This window comes from Phalacrocorax aristotelis, chromosome 19 (genome assembly GCF_949628215.1).
Source record: "Phalacrocorax aristotelis chromosome 19, bGulAri2.1, whole genome shotgun sequence".
NCBI lineage: Eukaryota > Metazoa > Chordata > Aves > Suliformes > Phalacrocoracidae > Phalacrocorax > Phalacrocorax aristotelis.
Genome location: NC_134294.1, coordinates 2,799,452 through 2,815,198, shown reverse-complemented (window position 1 = coordinate 2,815,198; position 15,747 = coordinate 2,799,452). Strand labels below are relative to the sequence as shown.

The following is a 15,747-nucleotide window of genomic DNA, read 5'->3' as shown; positions in this document are numbered from 1 at the left end:
GTTTCGCTCTTGTCTAGGTTGCTCTGTACGGTCCCCAGAACGCCTGCGGGAATTTTGTGGGTGCTGACGTGCACCTCGGGTGGCAGGTGGCGATGGGGAAGGCACGCTGCACATGCTAAATCCCATCTCCTTTACTCTGTGGAGCTCCCCGTTTCTGTAGTAATTTTAGGATTATTTTAGAGGCCTGAACCACACTCCAGATCTTCTCTTTTACTTACTTCACAAATATTATAGTAAAAAATTACATTTCTCCCTAACATCTTCCTTTCCCAGGATGCTCCAGCTGACTCTTCCCGTGCACTCTGTCCTACAGACCCTGTTTGTGGTTTTGTTTGCCGGGGAGGGAGGAGAGGGCTGCTCTTCCACTGTTTTTGCCGATGGTATTTATTGCCACAGTTGAAATGGATGGGCACGAATGTTTATTCCTGCCTCCTGCCCAATTTAGGACAGTCGTCTTGCCTGTAATCTGCCAGGCTAAAGCATCTAGAGGGTCATGAAAATTCAAAGGCATCTGAATTTCACCGTGCCTCTCGCTAATGTCAAATCTTCGTAGGCATTGACTTCACGGGACAAAGAAACTGTCAGATGAATGCTGATGCTGTCTTAATGGTAGGGTACGTTGACCCACCCTGGTGTGTCATCATTGTTGACAAAGGAAACACAGAGGCAACCCATAATCACCTTTCCCGCATCTGTCCCACTAACACCTAATTTAAGTATATATTTGTCTGCTGATTGATCACGGGATTTTTTCATGGCACTTATTTTCCTGCTATCTAAGTGCTTCAGAAACTCCCTATTCATTTAAGTTTTTATACGATCCTTATAATAGTGTCTGAACAGCTGGTAAATCGGGTCTGCAAAGCAAATGTCTCTGCGGACTTCCCATTCTTCCCTTCCCAAGAGGACAGACGGTGTCTTCTAGTAAGTCAGTAGGACCTGATCTCCCAATCACCCCTGCAGTTTTGCAAAACCTAAGTACATTTTTCCCCTATAATTTGCGATAGCGTTTCATACAGACTTTGCCTGAAGTTCTTTCTCTTTGCTCCCCATTTCTCTCTTCCTTTATGGACAGGTATTTGTGAAATCCAAGCAGTTTTACAGAACTAGCACGCAGACTTCACCACCGCTGCCAAGCGCGTAGGTACCATGCGTGCACGTTTGGGTCCGCACTTGCTCTCCTTGCTTCTCCAAGTGCGTTCCCACCACGTGCTACCCAGCTATTTTGTAATCCCAGCTGCACTTGAGGGGGTCTCCACGACCTGCTGGTGTCCCTTCCACCCACCCACCGCTGCCAGAGGTCCCGTGCTTGGCTGAGCCACCATCAAGCACCCACGCGGCGAGCACAGCCCCTGCCAGGCAGCTCAGCTCTGCAACGGCCCAGAGGGGCCAGCGCCAGAGCGCAGGGCATCCTTCTGCGTCCTTTCCCTGGTGAGCGGCTGGCCGAGGGCAACGGCTGTGGACCCATCCGGGTCAAGTGTGACCTTGCACTTGGTCAGTTCTAAAACTAGCTCCTTAGGGATATTTCAGCCCTAACTGCAATGAAAACAGTTTTTGCAGCAACATATAACCAGGCAGCTCTGCTCATGTGGATGGACTTCGGGACTCACCCCTTCTCTAAGTGAGACCTTCAGCATCCTACGCAGAAGCAAGGCAGCAAACCTGCTCCTGGGTGGGGAGAGCTGGGCTGGAGACCACCACAAAGCAGAGGTATCAACCCAAGAAAGCTAAATACTATCACAGCACCATCATCACTGTTGCTTCTACATGCCATGAAAGGGAGCACTTCAGGCATAGCGTGCAGCAGGGGATACGCTGAAACAGGAGGGCGGGCCAGAGTTAGACTTTTGTCAAGATTTAAATATTGGCCCATGAGGTGAACTTGAGGTGATCTGGGAAACAGCTGCAGCATGTCAGCTGTGTTTGACTATGTGACTTTTAGTGTCTTAACTCACCTTTCTGTCACGTGGATGAAACCCCAGGCGGGTGGGAGATGTGCCACAGTTTATATCTGAACCTGGAGGCTCTGGCCCCGGACAGGCTGAACCCAAGCCCCCAGCGTACCCTGGCAGCCCAGAGGGCCAGCCGTGCCCGGGGGGCACCGAGCCCTGCATCGCAGCCGGGCGAGGGGGGGGATTGTCCCGCTCTGCCCCGCGCTGGGGCGGCCTCACCTCGAGCGCTGTGGGCAGGGTTGGGCGCCGCAGGACACTGAGGGTATAAAGGTACTGGAGAGTGTCCCGAGGAGGCCACGGAGCTGGGGAAGGATTTAGAGGGGAAACCGTACGAGGAGCGGCTGGAGTCCCTGGGTCTGTTCAGCTGGAGCAGAGGAGGCCGAGGGCAGCCCTCATGGCGCTCTGCAGCTCCCTCCCGAGGGCAGGAGGAGGGGCAGGGCCGGTCTCTGCTCTCTGGTGACCAACGCCAGGCCCCGAGGGAATGGCAGGGAGATGGGCCAGGGGAGGGTGAGGCTGGGCATTAGGAGAAGGTCCTTCCCCCAGAGGGTGGTGGAGCCCTGGCACAGGCTCCCCAGGGAGGCATCACGGCACCAGCCTGGCGATGTTCCAGAAGCCCTTGGACAAGGCCCTCAGGGACACGGTGTGAATTTGGGGTGCCCTGTGCAGGGACAGGAGCTGGGCTCGATGGTCCTTGTGGGTCCCTCCCAGCTCAGGGCATTCTGTGATTCTATGACTTTATCAGGTGACACACATGGTTCATCAACGGGGAGAAACCCCCCTAAATTTGCACAGAATCTGAGCAGTTTCATGTTAAGCATAGACCCCGAAACTCCTGCGTAATTACACTTACAGTTTTATAAAAGTAAACAATTGACTGCCCACAATAGTCAAAAAAGTGGCCACTAAAAAACATTAAAAGCCTCGGGTACCTTGCAGCTGGAGCTCATCACTGACGCTGATACCTGCTGGTGAAAAGCTGGCTGCTGACGTCTTCCCCATAAACATTTAAATATAGGCTGAACATACACAGATTCATTGGATCGCTGTAATTCATTAAACAAATGTTGGGTTTAATAGACCCGCGTATAAAGGCTGGTGCCATAGATGCGCTCAGCTGTGAAATATGCTGTGGAAGTCATTTGTTTGCAAGGGGTCTAGAAATCTGCTTCCTATTAACGTAAAATGGGTTTACTGGAGAAAAATCTCTGGGATCACATTTTTCTCTCAATTATCCCTTCTCAGTGGGATTCCTCGAGGTTTGCGCCGGGTAACTGAGATGTGTCTAAGCTGGGGGGGTTTGGATCTGGGGTTTGTTTTGATCCATTAAGCTTGTATCTCACCACGGTGATGTAATTCCCCTAGTCCGAGACACTTTATAAACATTAATGGGTTTGTTTTCGTGGTCCCGAGGGACGTGCAGCACAGGAAGGTCACCAGGACCTTTTCACCCGCACAGAAACGGAGATGGGGAAATGTGTCACTGCAGCAACACAGGGGAAAAGGAGAATATTCACCCAAATTTTTAACCTGCCTATCCTTAGCTCTGTTTAATCCTGGTTTAATAACTTATTAATTAAAGCACTAGCGTTTCAGCTTCAGCAGAGCAGTAACACATCGGCAAGGTTTGCATTAAGATGCTGCTATGCACTCCAGCTGAGGAAGAAGAGAGCTGGTGCTCAGTATTTTAAGAGCGAGAAGAGGGGTCAAACGCAGTTATAAATACACAAATAAAAATGTGACCTTTGTGGGGGGAAAAAAAAAGCCCTTGTAGACATTAGCAACTATTGTAACCTGGATGGAAATTACTCAGCAGAGATGTGCTATGACGGACTATTGAACTCGGGGCACGCTGTGCTTTTCCTGGTGGTTGCTGCTAAAGTTTGCTGGTCTCTTCTACCGGATTTTCTTGGTGTGCTTTTCTTTGCTGATGAATGGCCATACAGATGCCTCTGGTGGCATTTGGAAAGGGCCAGATTGCCGCTGTTTGCGCTGCAGCGTGCCAGGGGGTAACAAAATAGAGGCACAGATCAGAAATCCCGTCTTGGGCGATCTTTTTTTCCAGTCGCGGAAGGTCAGTTGTAGAGGATGTGCTGAAAGAAGCTGGTGATACTCGCAGCCCTTTCAGCTGGGGATTGTTACTGCAGACAGAGATACATGGAGCAGATGAGAAAATAATGTAAATATACAGACAGAAGGCAATTTTTTTGGTGGGAGTGAGGCACAAGCAGATAAAATGCGATCAGCAGCATTTACATAAGCCTTCACCATCTCAGAGGTCATCATTCTGCAGGATGACACATTGAAATTCATTTTTATTAACTTCTGGCTGATTATTTAATTGGAAAAGAAAGGATTTAATTGAATCAAGTCAAAGGGCCGTATTAGATTACCTTCAACCTTAACACAAAAGGCTTTTCCCGTTTAGTTAAACTGGTTCCTTTGCATATTGTACATATTAAACTATAAAAAGTGGTAATGTGCGTAGCAAATGAAAGTGTTTGGAAGGCCTGAACGGTGCCCGTGTGCTACTCAGCTCTTTCTTATCTCCTAAACCTTCTCATATTCCCTCTACTGCATTCCCTAGGCTGAAAAGAGAGCAAACAGGATGGGTAGTAGTCTCAAATCTTCCTCCATCCACATTTATGCCATCTATACGTTCTTGAGAAATGGCCTGCCTGGGCGTGATGCTACTATTAGAATGTGTTGCCCAAAATTGAGGGCTTTTTTCACGTTTTCAAGGCTACCCTTGCACCACCTGAAAAGATGCTGAGTGTAGCTAAGGCGGAATGGAGACTTGAGATTTGTTGGTGTTGACTCAGGTTTCCCGTGTGCCTGTAGCAGATTCTTCTGACCCCTCCGTGCCAAATCCGCGTGGCCAGGGACTCCCATCCCTGGGGACACGGACCTGGTGCAGAGCTGTCAAGCTCTTGGTTAAAGCTGGAATTAAAAACAAAGGCAAAGCAATTTGGGGAAATAATACGTTTCTAATTTTGGTGATTTAATTTTTTGTTAATTCAAAACTAACACGAGAAAGGGAACAAGGCCCAATTCCTTTCCTAACGCTTCATTTCACCCCAATTTTGAGGATTTCAGCAAAGGCTCGGCCTTCGGAATGGGAATCAGCACAACCCAAAATACTCCTCAGGTTCCGCGCTGGGAATGCACACCCTGGCGATATTTTTAATCCTTCCCCCTTGAAGACAGCTTTGCTGGCGGAGCAATGATGGGGACCTTCGTGCGGCTGGGTGGGTTCCCCTCGTCTCAGAACCGGGGCTGCAGCGCAGGGAGATTTTGGGTTGGGAACGTATAGGGGTGTGCAGACGCGGCACAGCGCGAGGGAGGGATGGAGAGTCAGCACCGCGGCAGACCCGGGGCAGCGACGCCGCGGGGTACGTCGCAGCGCTTTAATCGCGGGTGGCCAGCGAACGTCAGCCACCCTCACGCTGCAAATCCCTTTGCTGCCCCGTGCTCGCGCCCGCGCCGCTCGCTTTGTGCCGGGCTCCAGCTCTGCCGGCTGATAGCTCGGGAGCGCTGCAACATTGCGTGCTCTTTCCAGGCGGAAGCTCGGAGAAATCAAATCCTGCTTTCAGAGATCGAAATCGATTTTAAATGGACTCAGCTGTTCCCTAGTTAGGACGGGGGGAGGTACGGGGGAAAATCTTTCAAGATATCTTCAGGGGAATCTCAAAAGAACTTAAAGTAATAAGGAAGATTTTTTTTAAAGTGAGGTTATTAATTTACGGTTGAGTCCACAGCGAAGTTTAAGGAACATATTTTTAAATACACGTGCTAAGGTAGAAATTTTCTTGCATCGGTAAATTAAAAAGATTCCAGCACTGCCAGTAGAGCAACTCAACTAGTCTATTATTAAGGTTAGATTGAGTACGAAGCATAATTTGGACTTTGCTTCAGGAGCTGAATGTGTTCTTGGAAGGCTCAAATCAGTTTTAACCTGATTTTTTATGATAAAAATAATGTGTCTGCATTTTAAAGCCGAGCTCCTTTCTGCTGAAGCGTACGTTTTATTCAAGCGCAATGACTAAGTTTTGCATACGCGGTACCGCGATTGCACATTCAGGTTATCTGGTTACATACATAATTCTCTCATTTGCAAGCACAGTTTGCAGCAAATACTCATGCAAATAAGGCACGAAACCGGGCATTTATCTTGATTAGAATTCAGTTTCCACATATACTTAAAGAATTTTATCTTCTTCAGGGATGGCTGCATAGATGATGAAGAAACAATGTCAAGAATTGCATTTATTCTCCTTGCGGGGTGTTTGTCCACCCTTCGGGAATTCATTAAGGAGAAGAACCCTTTCCACCCGTATCCCGAGTGCCCTGGCCCAGCGCTAGTGGGTGGGTTGCAAACACTGCTGGAAAACTCTCAGTCAAAAATCATTTTCCCTTGAAAAAGCCACTGTACCGTTTATCTGAATACTGGATTTTCTTTGTTTTACAAAATCCTGATACCGATGACCAGGCGTAGGTGCTGCTTGACAAGGACTCGGTCCTTTTCCCTCTTAGGGAGCTGGCTGTAGGCACGATCCAGATCAGAGCGGAGGCTTTTGGGGGACCCAGGCTGATCTTAGTGTTGTTTTTCGGCAGACTGACATGACAGATCTGCCCAATTTCTGTTCCTAAGAGCTGCCTGGGGACACGGCATGCCGAACCCCGCTGCTTCTGCAGGGCCACGTCCCAGCGCTCCCCGGGGACCGTCACTGCGCGGGACAGCGGCAGGCTTCTGCTTCAGCTCATGCCAAGCCTCTCCCAGAGTCATCTTTGCAGCTCTCTGAGAAGGGAAGCACTTTTCTATCGTTTTTACTGCGTTTTGGCTAAGGTCTGTGCATGCCAGCGGCGCTGCGCAAGGAGCATCCTGAAGTTCAAGGAAATGCCCCAAATTCTCAGGCTGCGCAGCCAAAAGTCTGAGTTTAGGCAGACAGCAGAGGATTTAGCAAATCGTACCGACACAGGCAGGACTGTTTCTCCCTTTTTCCTTAAGGGTTGTGATTTTCCCCGGCTTTTCCCTTGGCGAGAGCCCTTCCTCGCCGGCCCTGGCTCCCTGCTGCGCTCCCCGCACCCACTCGCGTTTCCGCAGACCCCCACCCTGCACCGTGGGGGCTCCTGCCCAATTCCTAAACCCATTCGTGAACTTTTAAAGCTGGACGTGGCTCAGGTGAAAACAAGCAGCGCCGCTGCCCGCCGCTTTCAGAGGCGGGGATGGTTCGGGGAGGCGCAGCCGTGCAGGCCGCGGTTTCCAGAGCGGCACCGTCTGATTTGGGAGGGGACGAAGCCTGCCCGCACGGCTGCCTTGGGGACGATCGCAGCTCTGCAGGCTTGCTGCAGCCCAGGCCCTGGCGAACACGCAAGTGGATCCCTCCGAGGCATTGATAAGGCACAGGGAAACATCAGCGCTCCCTCTAGCAGTCGCTGGCGATGATACCAAATAATTCTCGATTTTTCACCCTGGGTTCATGCCACATGAACCGCCAGCATAAGGACTCTCGCATGAACCGCCGCTACAGCAGTGAGAGCGTACGGCTTGCTCTTCCCCCCCCCTCCAAAATCCTTCCAGGGGGAATTTTGGAGCCCGTTTTCCCTCCACCTGCTGCACGCAGCCATTGGGTATGCCCATGTGGCAGGGTGAACCAGAGCCCGATTAGCAGCAAGGTGCTTAATTAGGGGGATTTTCAGCAGACGGTGGCTAGTTGCGGGCACTGCAGCACCCACACCAAACTTCCCGGGAGGGGGGTGTGTGTGTAAGGTGGGGGGGGGGGGGGGGTGTCGCTGCGGCGCTGCCACAGCTTTGCAGGGCTGCCCACCCCTCCTTGTTCACCCCTCACCCCTGAGCTCCCCTGGGTGCCCTGCCGGGGGGGGAGGACAACAGGCAGGGGGCAAGGCCCCCCCCCCCCGCACAACCTGTTCCCCCTTGCACAGCTCCCCCTCCCCTTTGCAACCCTCTCACACAGCCCCCCCTTTGCTCCCCACTCGCACAGCACCTCTCACCTTTGCACCCCCCTTGCACGGCTCCCCCCTTGTTGCACAGACCCTCCTTCCCTTTGCACGCCCGGTTGCAGAGCCCCCCCTCCACTTTGCACGAAGCCTGTAGAGCCCCCTTCCCCTTTACGCCCCACCTTGCAGACCGCCTTGCACAGACCCTCTTCCATTTTTCACCCCCCTCATACAGCCCCCTGCCCTCTTGCGCCCCCCATACACTCCCCCCTTCGCACGCCGCTTGCAGACCCCCCCACGCAGCCTCCGTCCCCTTTTGCTCCCCCGTCGCACAGCCCCCCTCCTCTTTGCACCTCACTCGCACACCCCCTCCCCTTTTGCGGCCCCCCTCCCCCTTTTGCGGCCCCCCCATACACTCCCCCTTCGCACGCCGCTTGCAGACCCCCCCCCCGCAACCCCTCTCCCCTTTTGCACCCCCCTCGCACAGCCCCCCTCCCCTTTTGCACCCCCCCCCTTGCCCAGCCCCGCTCCCCTCCGCACCCCCCTCGGGCCCCCCCTCGCCCAGCCCCCTCGCCCCGCCCCTCGCCCCGCCCCCTCCCACTCGCGCGGCTCCCCCTCAGGCAGCCCCCCGCCCCCCCCCCCGCGGCGGCGCACGCCGCTCCCCCTCTCTCACCTCTCTCCTCCTCTTCCTCCCTCCCCCAGGCCAAAATCCTGCACATGATGGACGACAACAAGCAGCTGGCGCTGCGCATCGACGGGGCGCTGCAGGCGGCGGGCCAGGAGGTGACGGCGCTGCGCGCCGAGCTGGCCGCCACCGGCCGCCGCCTGGCCGAGCTGGGCAGCGAGCCGGCCATGGAGCACGGCCCGCACAGCGCGCAAGGTGGGTGCCGCCGCGGGGGTGGGGGTGAGGGGGGGACACCTGCAAACCGCCCCCATTCATTGCTGTTCGTCGTTATTTATTTGCATTCTCCGGGGGGGGGGGGGGGGGCAACACCGGCGCGTCCCGTCGGGACCCGGCTCCACCCGCCGGTTGCGGATTCCCCGTTTTGATTCCAGTTCCTTGCTACTCCTTCCATCTCTTTCGGCTCCAGCACCCCTGGCCCAAGGGGGGACACCCACCCCGCCCATACCCTCCCCACACCCCCTCCCCGGTCCCCAGCACGCTGCTTAACTCGCCCGGCCGCTGCCCCCGGCCCTGCCCGCCGGCTCTCCCCGGTACCCCGGCTCCCATAACCGGTTTCGTAATTCGGTAGGAAAGCAGCCATGTTACAGCCGCGATCCGGCCGCTCCGGCCCCGCCGCTGCCGGCGGCCCCGGGGCTCGGCCCGGCCCGGGGCGGGGGGCGGACCCCGGGGGTGGGGGGGGGGGGGCGCACCGGGAGCGGGAGAGCTCGGGGTCCTGCACGGCTGCAGCGCGCCCACCCCAAAAGGGCCCATACCCAAGGCGTGCCTTCTGCTAAGTCGGAGGCAAAAGGCTTGCACAGCCCCTATGCAATGCATGCATCCCCCTCCCTCTGCCCCTGAACCCCTAAAAAGTTGTCGGCAGGCCTGGGTGCTGGAGCAGCGGAGGCCGAGCGCGGGGGACGGGGTGCAGGGGGAGCGGGAAGGGATTTGTGCTCTTGGCTTTGCGTGAAGGTTAACAAACGGGGTCCAAATTGTTTCTGCAGCGCTCTTGATGGGGTCTGGCTCTCGCCCGGCTGAAATTCCCTGTTTCCTGCTAACCAAAGTAGTGCTGCCACCACTGTTACTTTATAAACACTTAGGAAATATATATATATATAATTGTATTCAAGTAATTGCAGGCTTGCATGACAGCTCACCCTGGAGCAGCCTTGGTGTCCGAGCAAACACAGTGCAAGCCCTCCCCTTTCCCGATAACTGAGTTTACACCTGCGTGATAAAAATGTCACTGGCTGTTATTTACTTGTTACTTATTTACTGTGAGTGTCTCTTGGTATGGTCGTCAGGCATTATTGAACAGTTGCATTTTGGTTTTGCGCAAGCTGTAGATTTTCAAAGGTAACTCTTGGTGGGCATCGCGGCTCCCGGCAGGCTGCAGTTGCACCGCCGGGTGTTTTGTTGTTTGTGGCATTAATGCAAATTGATTTAGAGGGATTAATTTGTGGATTTGTTCCATCCAGCTTGTTTTATCTGGCTGTTTCGGTAGCCGGGGGTGTGGAGTGTGGAATTCTACCTGTTAAACAAAGTTAATCTCTGGTCAGGTGGGTTTGCTGGGCGGCAGGAGCTGGACCCAGAAGAGCTTCCCGGTAGCCACAGGTACGTGGGGGGTGAAGTTATGTGCGTGCTTAGGTGTTTTAAGAACTGATGTGCATAAGTGCCTGTGAGTATAATCAGAACTGGACCCTGCTGTACGCCACATCCAGGCTACCGAGGCGCTTTCTTTTATAAAAATCTGCTGAAAGGGCAGAAGGAGGATGCCTTCGTCTTCCCCCGCCGGAGCCGGGGGATCAGGAATGCAGCTGGTGATGTGCTGCAGAGGGCATCAGCGCAAGCATGGAAATGCAGCCTTCTAGCTAGAAAAGCAGGTAAAAATCCTTCGGCTGCTCACGCACACACCTATTTCTGTGGGTGTACTCTGCGTTTTGTTTCGTTTCCTCTCCAGGAGGCTTTTGGAGAGCCGCGTGTGTGTCTGCAGAGGGGCAGTGCCTTTGTTCCCGCAGCGTGCCCTGGCAAGGAGGGATGTGTGTGTGGTTCTCCAACAGTCAGGGTTTCTTCGTTTTCTAGTCTGTTGAGTGGTGGAAAAACTTCCCTTTGGGTTCCTTTACTGTCGGCATGCTGGAGAACAGTAGGTATGCTGTAATGGTGCCGAAGAAATGTGTTCTATTCCCCCGAGCGTGCGTGTTTCTGCTTAATAACTATAATTACGTGTGCTTTGGAGTTGCAGGGTCCCTGTGGCCGGTGGGGAAGAGCGGCCCCATGTACGGCTGGGTGCGAGAGCGGTACCTTCGGCAGCTGCGAAGTTGCTGGAGGGTTCGCTCCATCTTCCCACTATTAAAGCTGGCAAATTTGGCTCAGCGTGCTGATGTCTAGTAACTAGGAGAGAGGACGCTGCCCTAACAAGGTGTGACTCCATGGCCTTGTGGCTGTAGATGCTTTTTTTTTTTTTTTTCTTTCCCCATGAGTTTGAGTCTATTATTTAAAATGTGATATACCCAGCCCTGTAGCACTGGTGGTGTTACAGAAACCGATCAGTTAGGTGTAAAATTGCATCTGAAGTGTATGGCGTTCATCGTGCTCATTGAGGAGAAGGGGGAGAGTCCTTGGTCTCCGCAAAACCCACCGATGAGATTCACTCTCTGTGCTGGGTTTCCTCCCAAAGTTCTGTACTATTGTTTATACACTGCCATAAATGCTCTCCTACATCACTCTGTGTTTGTTTAGGCAGGCCCAAGATATCTGTAGCGAGCCTTATGCTTTTCCTCGAGGTTTTTGAGACGACATCGGGTATCTCTGAATAGCTCTGCTGTCGTGTGTCTCCTAAGTAGGAGGGTTGCCAAGCTGTTTGATTTACGCAGATACGTTAAGGAGGGCAGGAGGCTGGTGGATTGGGTGGGCAGCCGCTTACCTGCAAGTGCAGATGTAGGATGTGCTGGAGGTGCTCGGGCAGCTGACGGCTTTGCGGCGGCGACCTGCTTTGGTCCTGGCCGAGAAGCACGTGGCAGAATCATCAGGTTCCTCTGCTTGTCGTGGGAAGGAGCTCAGTGATCTCACTGCTGCAGGCAGGTGCTCCAGGTCAGTCCCAAGTCACGTGAAAGGAGGCAAACGTGTGCCTCCATGCTGTGCTCAGTCAGTAATTAATACTGAGTTTGTGAAATGTGTTATTTGTATAATTATGGTGCAGCTTGAGACAGCTCGAGGTAATAACTCTGCCCCTTTTGTGCACACCGAGACTTTGCTCTGCTATAATGCTCTATTTTTGCAGCGGCGAGGTATGCTTTGACGGCCTGTTTTACGTAATTTAAAACAAAACTGGAAGGATTCGGCAAAGGGGGAGAGCAGGGCTGGGGGGTGGGTGTGCGTAGGTAGGTAGGAATGAAACTTGCGTATTGTTACAGTCCTTAAGCGTGAGTGTTAATCATTCGAACCTTTCAAGCCTGACAGTCATTTTTAAACGACGAGTTTGCTGGAAGAAGTATTTTGGCTGCAGCCTCCGTGTAAATCTAGATGCTGATCAGGGTGGAAATCAATACTTCATGTCCCCAGTTCTTAGCGCAGCAATTACAGGCAGCTCTCGGGAGCATCACTGGAGCCGTGTGTCAGCACCCTCGTGTTTGAATTCTTATTTGAATTAGTATTGGTTGAATTAATTGCGAGCAAAAGGCATGCCTGTGCTCTGTGGCCTGGGTGAGGCAGCGGCGGCAGGGTGGGGTGCTGGTGACGATGAGGGGGATGCAGGTGGGCAGGCAGGGCATTACAGCAAGCACTGTTGTAGCTTAGTGGCCCCTGCTTATGCCGGGTGCACCTCTGGGCTTTTGGCTCAGGGTCTTTGCTGAATCTACACCTCTATTTTCAGTAGTTTGTAGAAAGCGTTATCTGTGGGGAAATCCAGAGTTTGGGTGGAAGGACTTGCCGTGCTGAATCAGGCGGTCGGCCTGTTTAGCCTCATGTTTTTGCTTTAGTCTCCTCCCAGCATTAAATGGAAAACACCTTAATTAATTAATGTTGGTAAAGTGCTTGAAGATGTAAAGCGCAATCAATAGCTAAGTGTTATTAATAATACCTCGCTGAGCATTTGGCTTCTCGCTTCCTGTTACGGAGCGTCCGTGGCACGGAGCGGTCACGGTGCCCCAGCTCGCGACGCGTGGAGCTGGGGGGTGATGGTGGGCATGGTGGTGTTTGCACGGATGCTGGGAAGGGAGCAGGAGCTGCTCCCTGCTCCTGGAACACGGGGTTTCTCCTCCTTGCTGCCCAGTGATCTCTGGCATATGCAGCATAAGAAAGATTTCAGTTGTGTCTTGGTAGTTGGTGATGCCAAAGGGCCAGGAGGACCTTTATGCTCGCGACAGCCTAAAATAGAGTTTTCTCTTTTTCTCTTTGATCTCTGTACACTTTCATAGCTACCATGCGAGGACTTTGACTTTTGCCCAGGAGGCAATCAGTTACCTCTGTGCTCTATGCTGTTGCTACTTTGCGAGTAATCATCTCAGGCTGTTGAATATGTACCATTTTCATCTTTTCAGAAATCTTCCCTGCTATTTGTTCTTCCAGAGCTTGAGAGCTGATACTGAAAAGGAACCTGAGGGATTTGAATACTGCTGTCCAGTTGGCTGTCAGTAGCATTTTTACACCAAGCTTATAGCAAGATCAAGGTCTTGCTGTACTATTACTCTTTCTAATGATTTTCTACATTTTTTACCTCTATTCTGCATAGTTCATGGAGTGAGGGAGCAATTAGTTTCATGCTCTGAAACGGTTGCAGGCAGTGGGAAATAAATTTGTGCATAGTAATATTCACATGGTTGTTTTAGATGCAAGGAACTGGCTGCAGATAGCACTTCAGGTGCCCCTTACATCTTAGTCTTTGAAGATGTTAATTTAAAATATCCTTTCTGGAGTTTTCCTATTCAAAAGCCTCATCTGGCGTGGTTAGCATAATATTTAGATTATCATTCCTTTAGGGCCTGCCCAGGGGAGTTTTCATGAAGCTCCTGAGGATGAGGAGCCTCAAGTATACTCTGAAGTTGAAGGAGGACTTAATCCAGGGTTTCTGACTACCCAGTTTGTAGCGTAATCATGAGGATGTTTTGGTGTTAGACTTGCAGATGGGAAGAGGGAGCTATAAACAGGTTCTGGTCCAAGGCTTGGGGAAGACTGAGGGCAATTTTGTCTGTGGGGTTTAGATACTCTCAGATAATCACTGGTGGGGCTGGGTATCCTCCAGAAGGACAGCCTTTCCTCCTATTGCTTATTCTTCATTACTCCAGATAAATTAATAAACTCGGTGTTCTCTGGCAGCGGGGCCAGGTGATGCAGACAAATCTGCATCCTTGGTATGAAACTCTGAGCTGCCCGAAGAGGCTTTGCAGCTGGGGAGGCTCATTGCCCAGCCTTTGAGGGCAAATGTCTTTCCTCGAGTGGTCCCTGCTCCGGCCCTGTTTGGTGCGAGGAGAGGAGTACGTTGCTGTAAATCAGGCAATGAACTTCAGCGCTAGCATGTTATATAGCAAAGCTTCGTTCTCCAGCTTATTAAAATTCAATTCTCATAATTTCTTGTTGACAGCGAAGCGTGAGATAAGAGCCTTTGGTACTGACGCAGCAGCTTGCAGAACCGGTGTGCTCGTAATGCGGCGCGGCGTGCGGAGCCAGGCTGCGGTTACGTCTGCACGCGAAACCCTGGGGAGTCGGTCGTCCAGAGGCCTTGTTTTTCAGGATACGTCCTCACCCGTGGGAGGCCGAAGGCTCCTCGCCGCTGGCAGATTTGCAGTCTGTTCCTGCTTTCTTTTGTTGTATAATTTTGCACGAGTCTTCATGGCTGATGCTTTCAGGTACTGAGATGGATTTCGTGGAAGCAACAGGTCTGGAGACCTCAGGCTAGACAAATATGTATTTTGATGTTTGGAGATGTGTACCGTGTGATGGAAGAGGTGGAATGGATTTATCTTTTTTTTAAAAAAAATAGGTCTGAGCAGTCCTGCCAAACCAGACATTGAATAACCACTTTTGGAAACGTTGGCTGAAATAGTTTTTGTAGTCAGTTTGTTTGCAGGAGTTGCAGAGAGGAGGAAAAGCTCTCTCCAAAGTTTTGCTCACCCACCCCTGGCCAAGGTGGGTGACTGGAGGCTTGGGGGTGCCTCCCCCAGGGTGAGAGGCTGAGGCTGAGTGATGGTGACAGGCTGTGAACTAAGGGGACCTAAGATAACAGCGGCTTTATAGGAGGACAATGTGTCGCTGGGTAAGAACAACTTTGCAGACGTATTGATTATGATTGAGTGTGACACTGGCCAGAGACAGCTGCTCCCAGGGACATCCTGACACCCCGGTGCCCCTCAGCCGGGCTCCGGCTGCGTGGCTTCAGTAATCCGATAAATTGCTTAGTTCTCTAATCTTGTTAGTCCTCTCCTTCCCCAGATCCCTGCAAGGAGCTGCCGGGATGGGGACATAGCTGGCCATGTGGGATGCTGGCTGCTCCCAGCTGCCAGCTAGACGCGGTATGAGTGGTTTGGGGGCAGGTTTCTGGTTTTCGGCTGTGCCTGATGAGGTGGCATGTCTGTATCCAAAACACACTAAATTGCAAAGATCTCTGCTTATGAGGGCAGGAGATGCGCTGCAGCAGAGCCCTGTGTTTATACGTAGAGCACCTGATGAGAAATGGGCTTCTGTCGTTAGGATTTCTGACGCCTGTGGGGGCTGCAGCAGGCAGGGCTCTGTTTGCCATGAGAAATGCAAAAATCTCTTGAGTTTGCTTTTCAGATGTGTGGTCAGCTGCAGACTTTAAGTACACACAGCACCATGGCTGGAGTTAGCTTTTGGATCGCTCAGATGATGGGAAAGGAACAAAGACGCCCACGAAAAGAAGGGGAGTGTGGCACTATGGTAAAGGTATCACGGGTCTCCTGCGGGAGCTCAGGAGACCCAGTGGTTGGGACAGGATCAGCCTCATCACTGAAGAAGGAAAAGGGACTGAGTGATGCTCTGCTGCGGTGTGGTCTGGCGCTGGGCTGCGTCCCACTCTTGGAGAATTGTCCATGTCTCTTGCTTCTTCTGCAAACTTCTTTCTGCAAGGAGCACCTCTTCTGAGGGCATCTGTAAATCCATTTCTTGCCCTTCTCAGTCCTTACAGAGCCATTCTGCGTTTTCATGCCACTTCTTCCTCTAAATTAA

The 15,747-nt window shown here is 52.3% G+C and overlaps 1 protein-coding gene across 1 annotated transcript in view; it reads left to right on the top strand.

Annotated features, from left to right (window-relative positions):
• KAZN (kazrin, periplakin interacting protein) overlaps window positions 1–15,747 on the top strand; it is a 239,928-nt gene that overhangs the window by 134,068 nt on the left and 90,113 nt on the right. Inside the window, exon 3 of the mRNA XM_075113712.1 lies at window positions 8,610–8,787. Coding sequence (XP_074969813.1) covers window positions 8,610–8,787 — 178 coding nt within the window. The remainder of the gene's footprint in view (window positions 1–8,609; window positions 8,788–15,747) is intronic.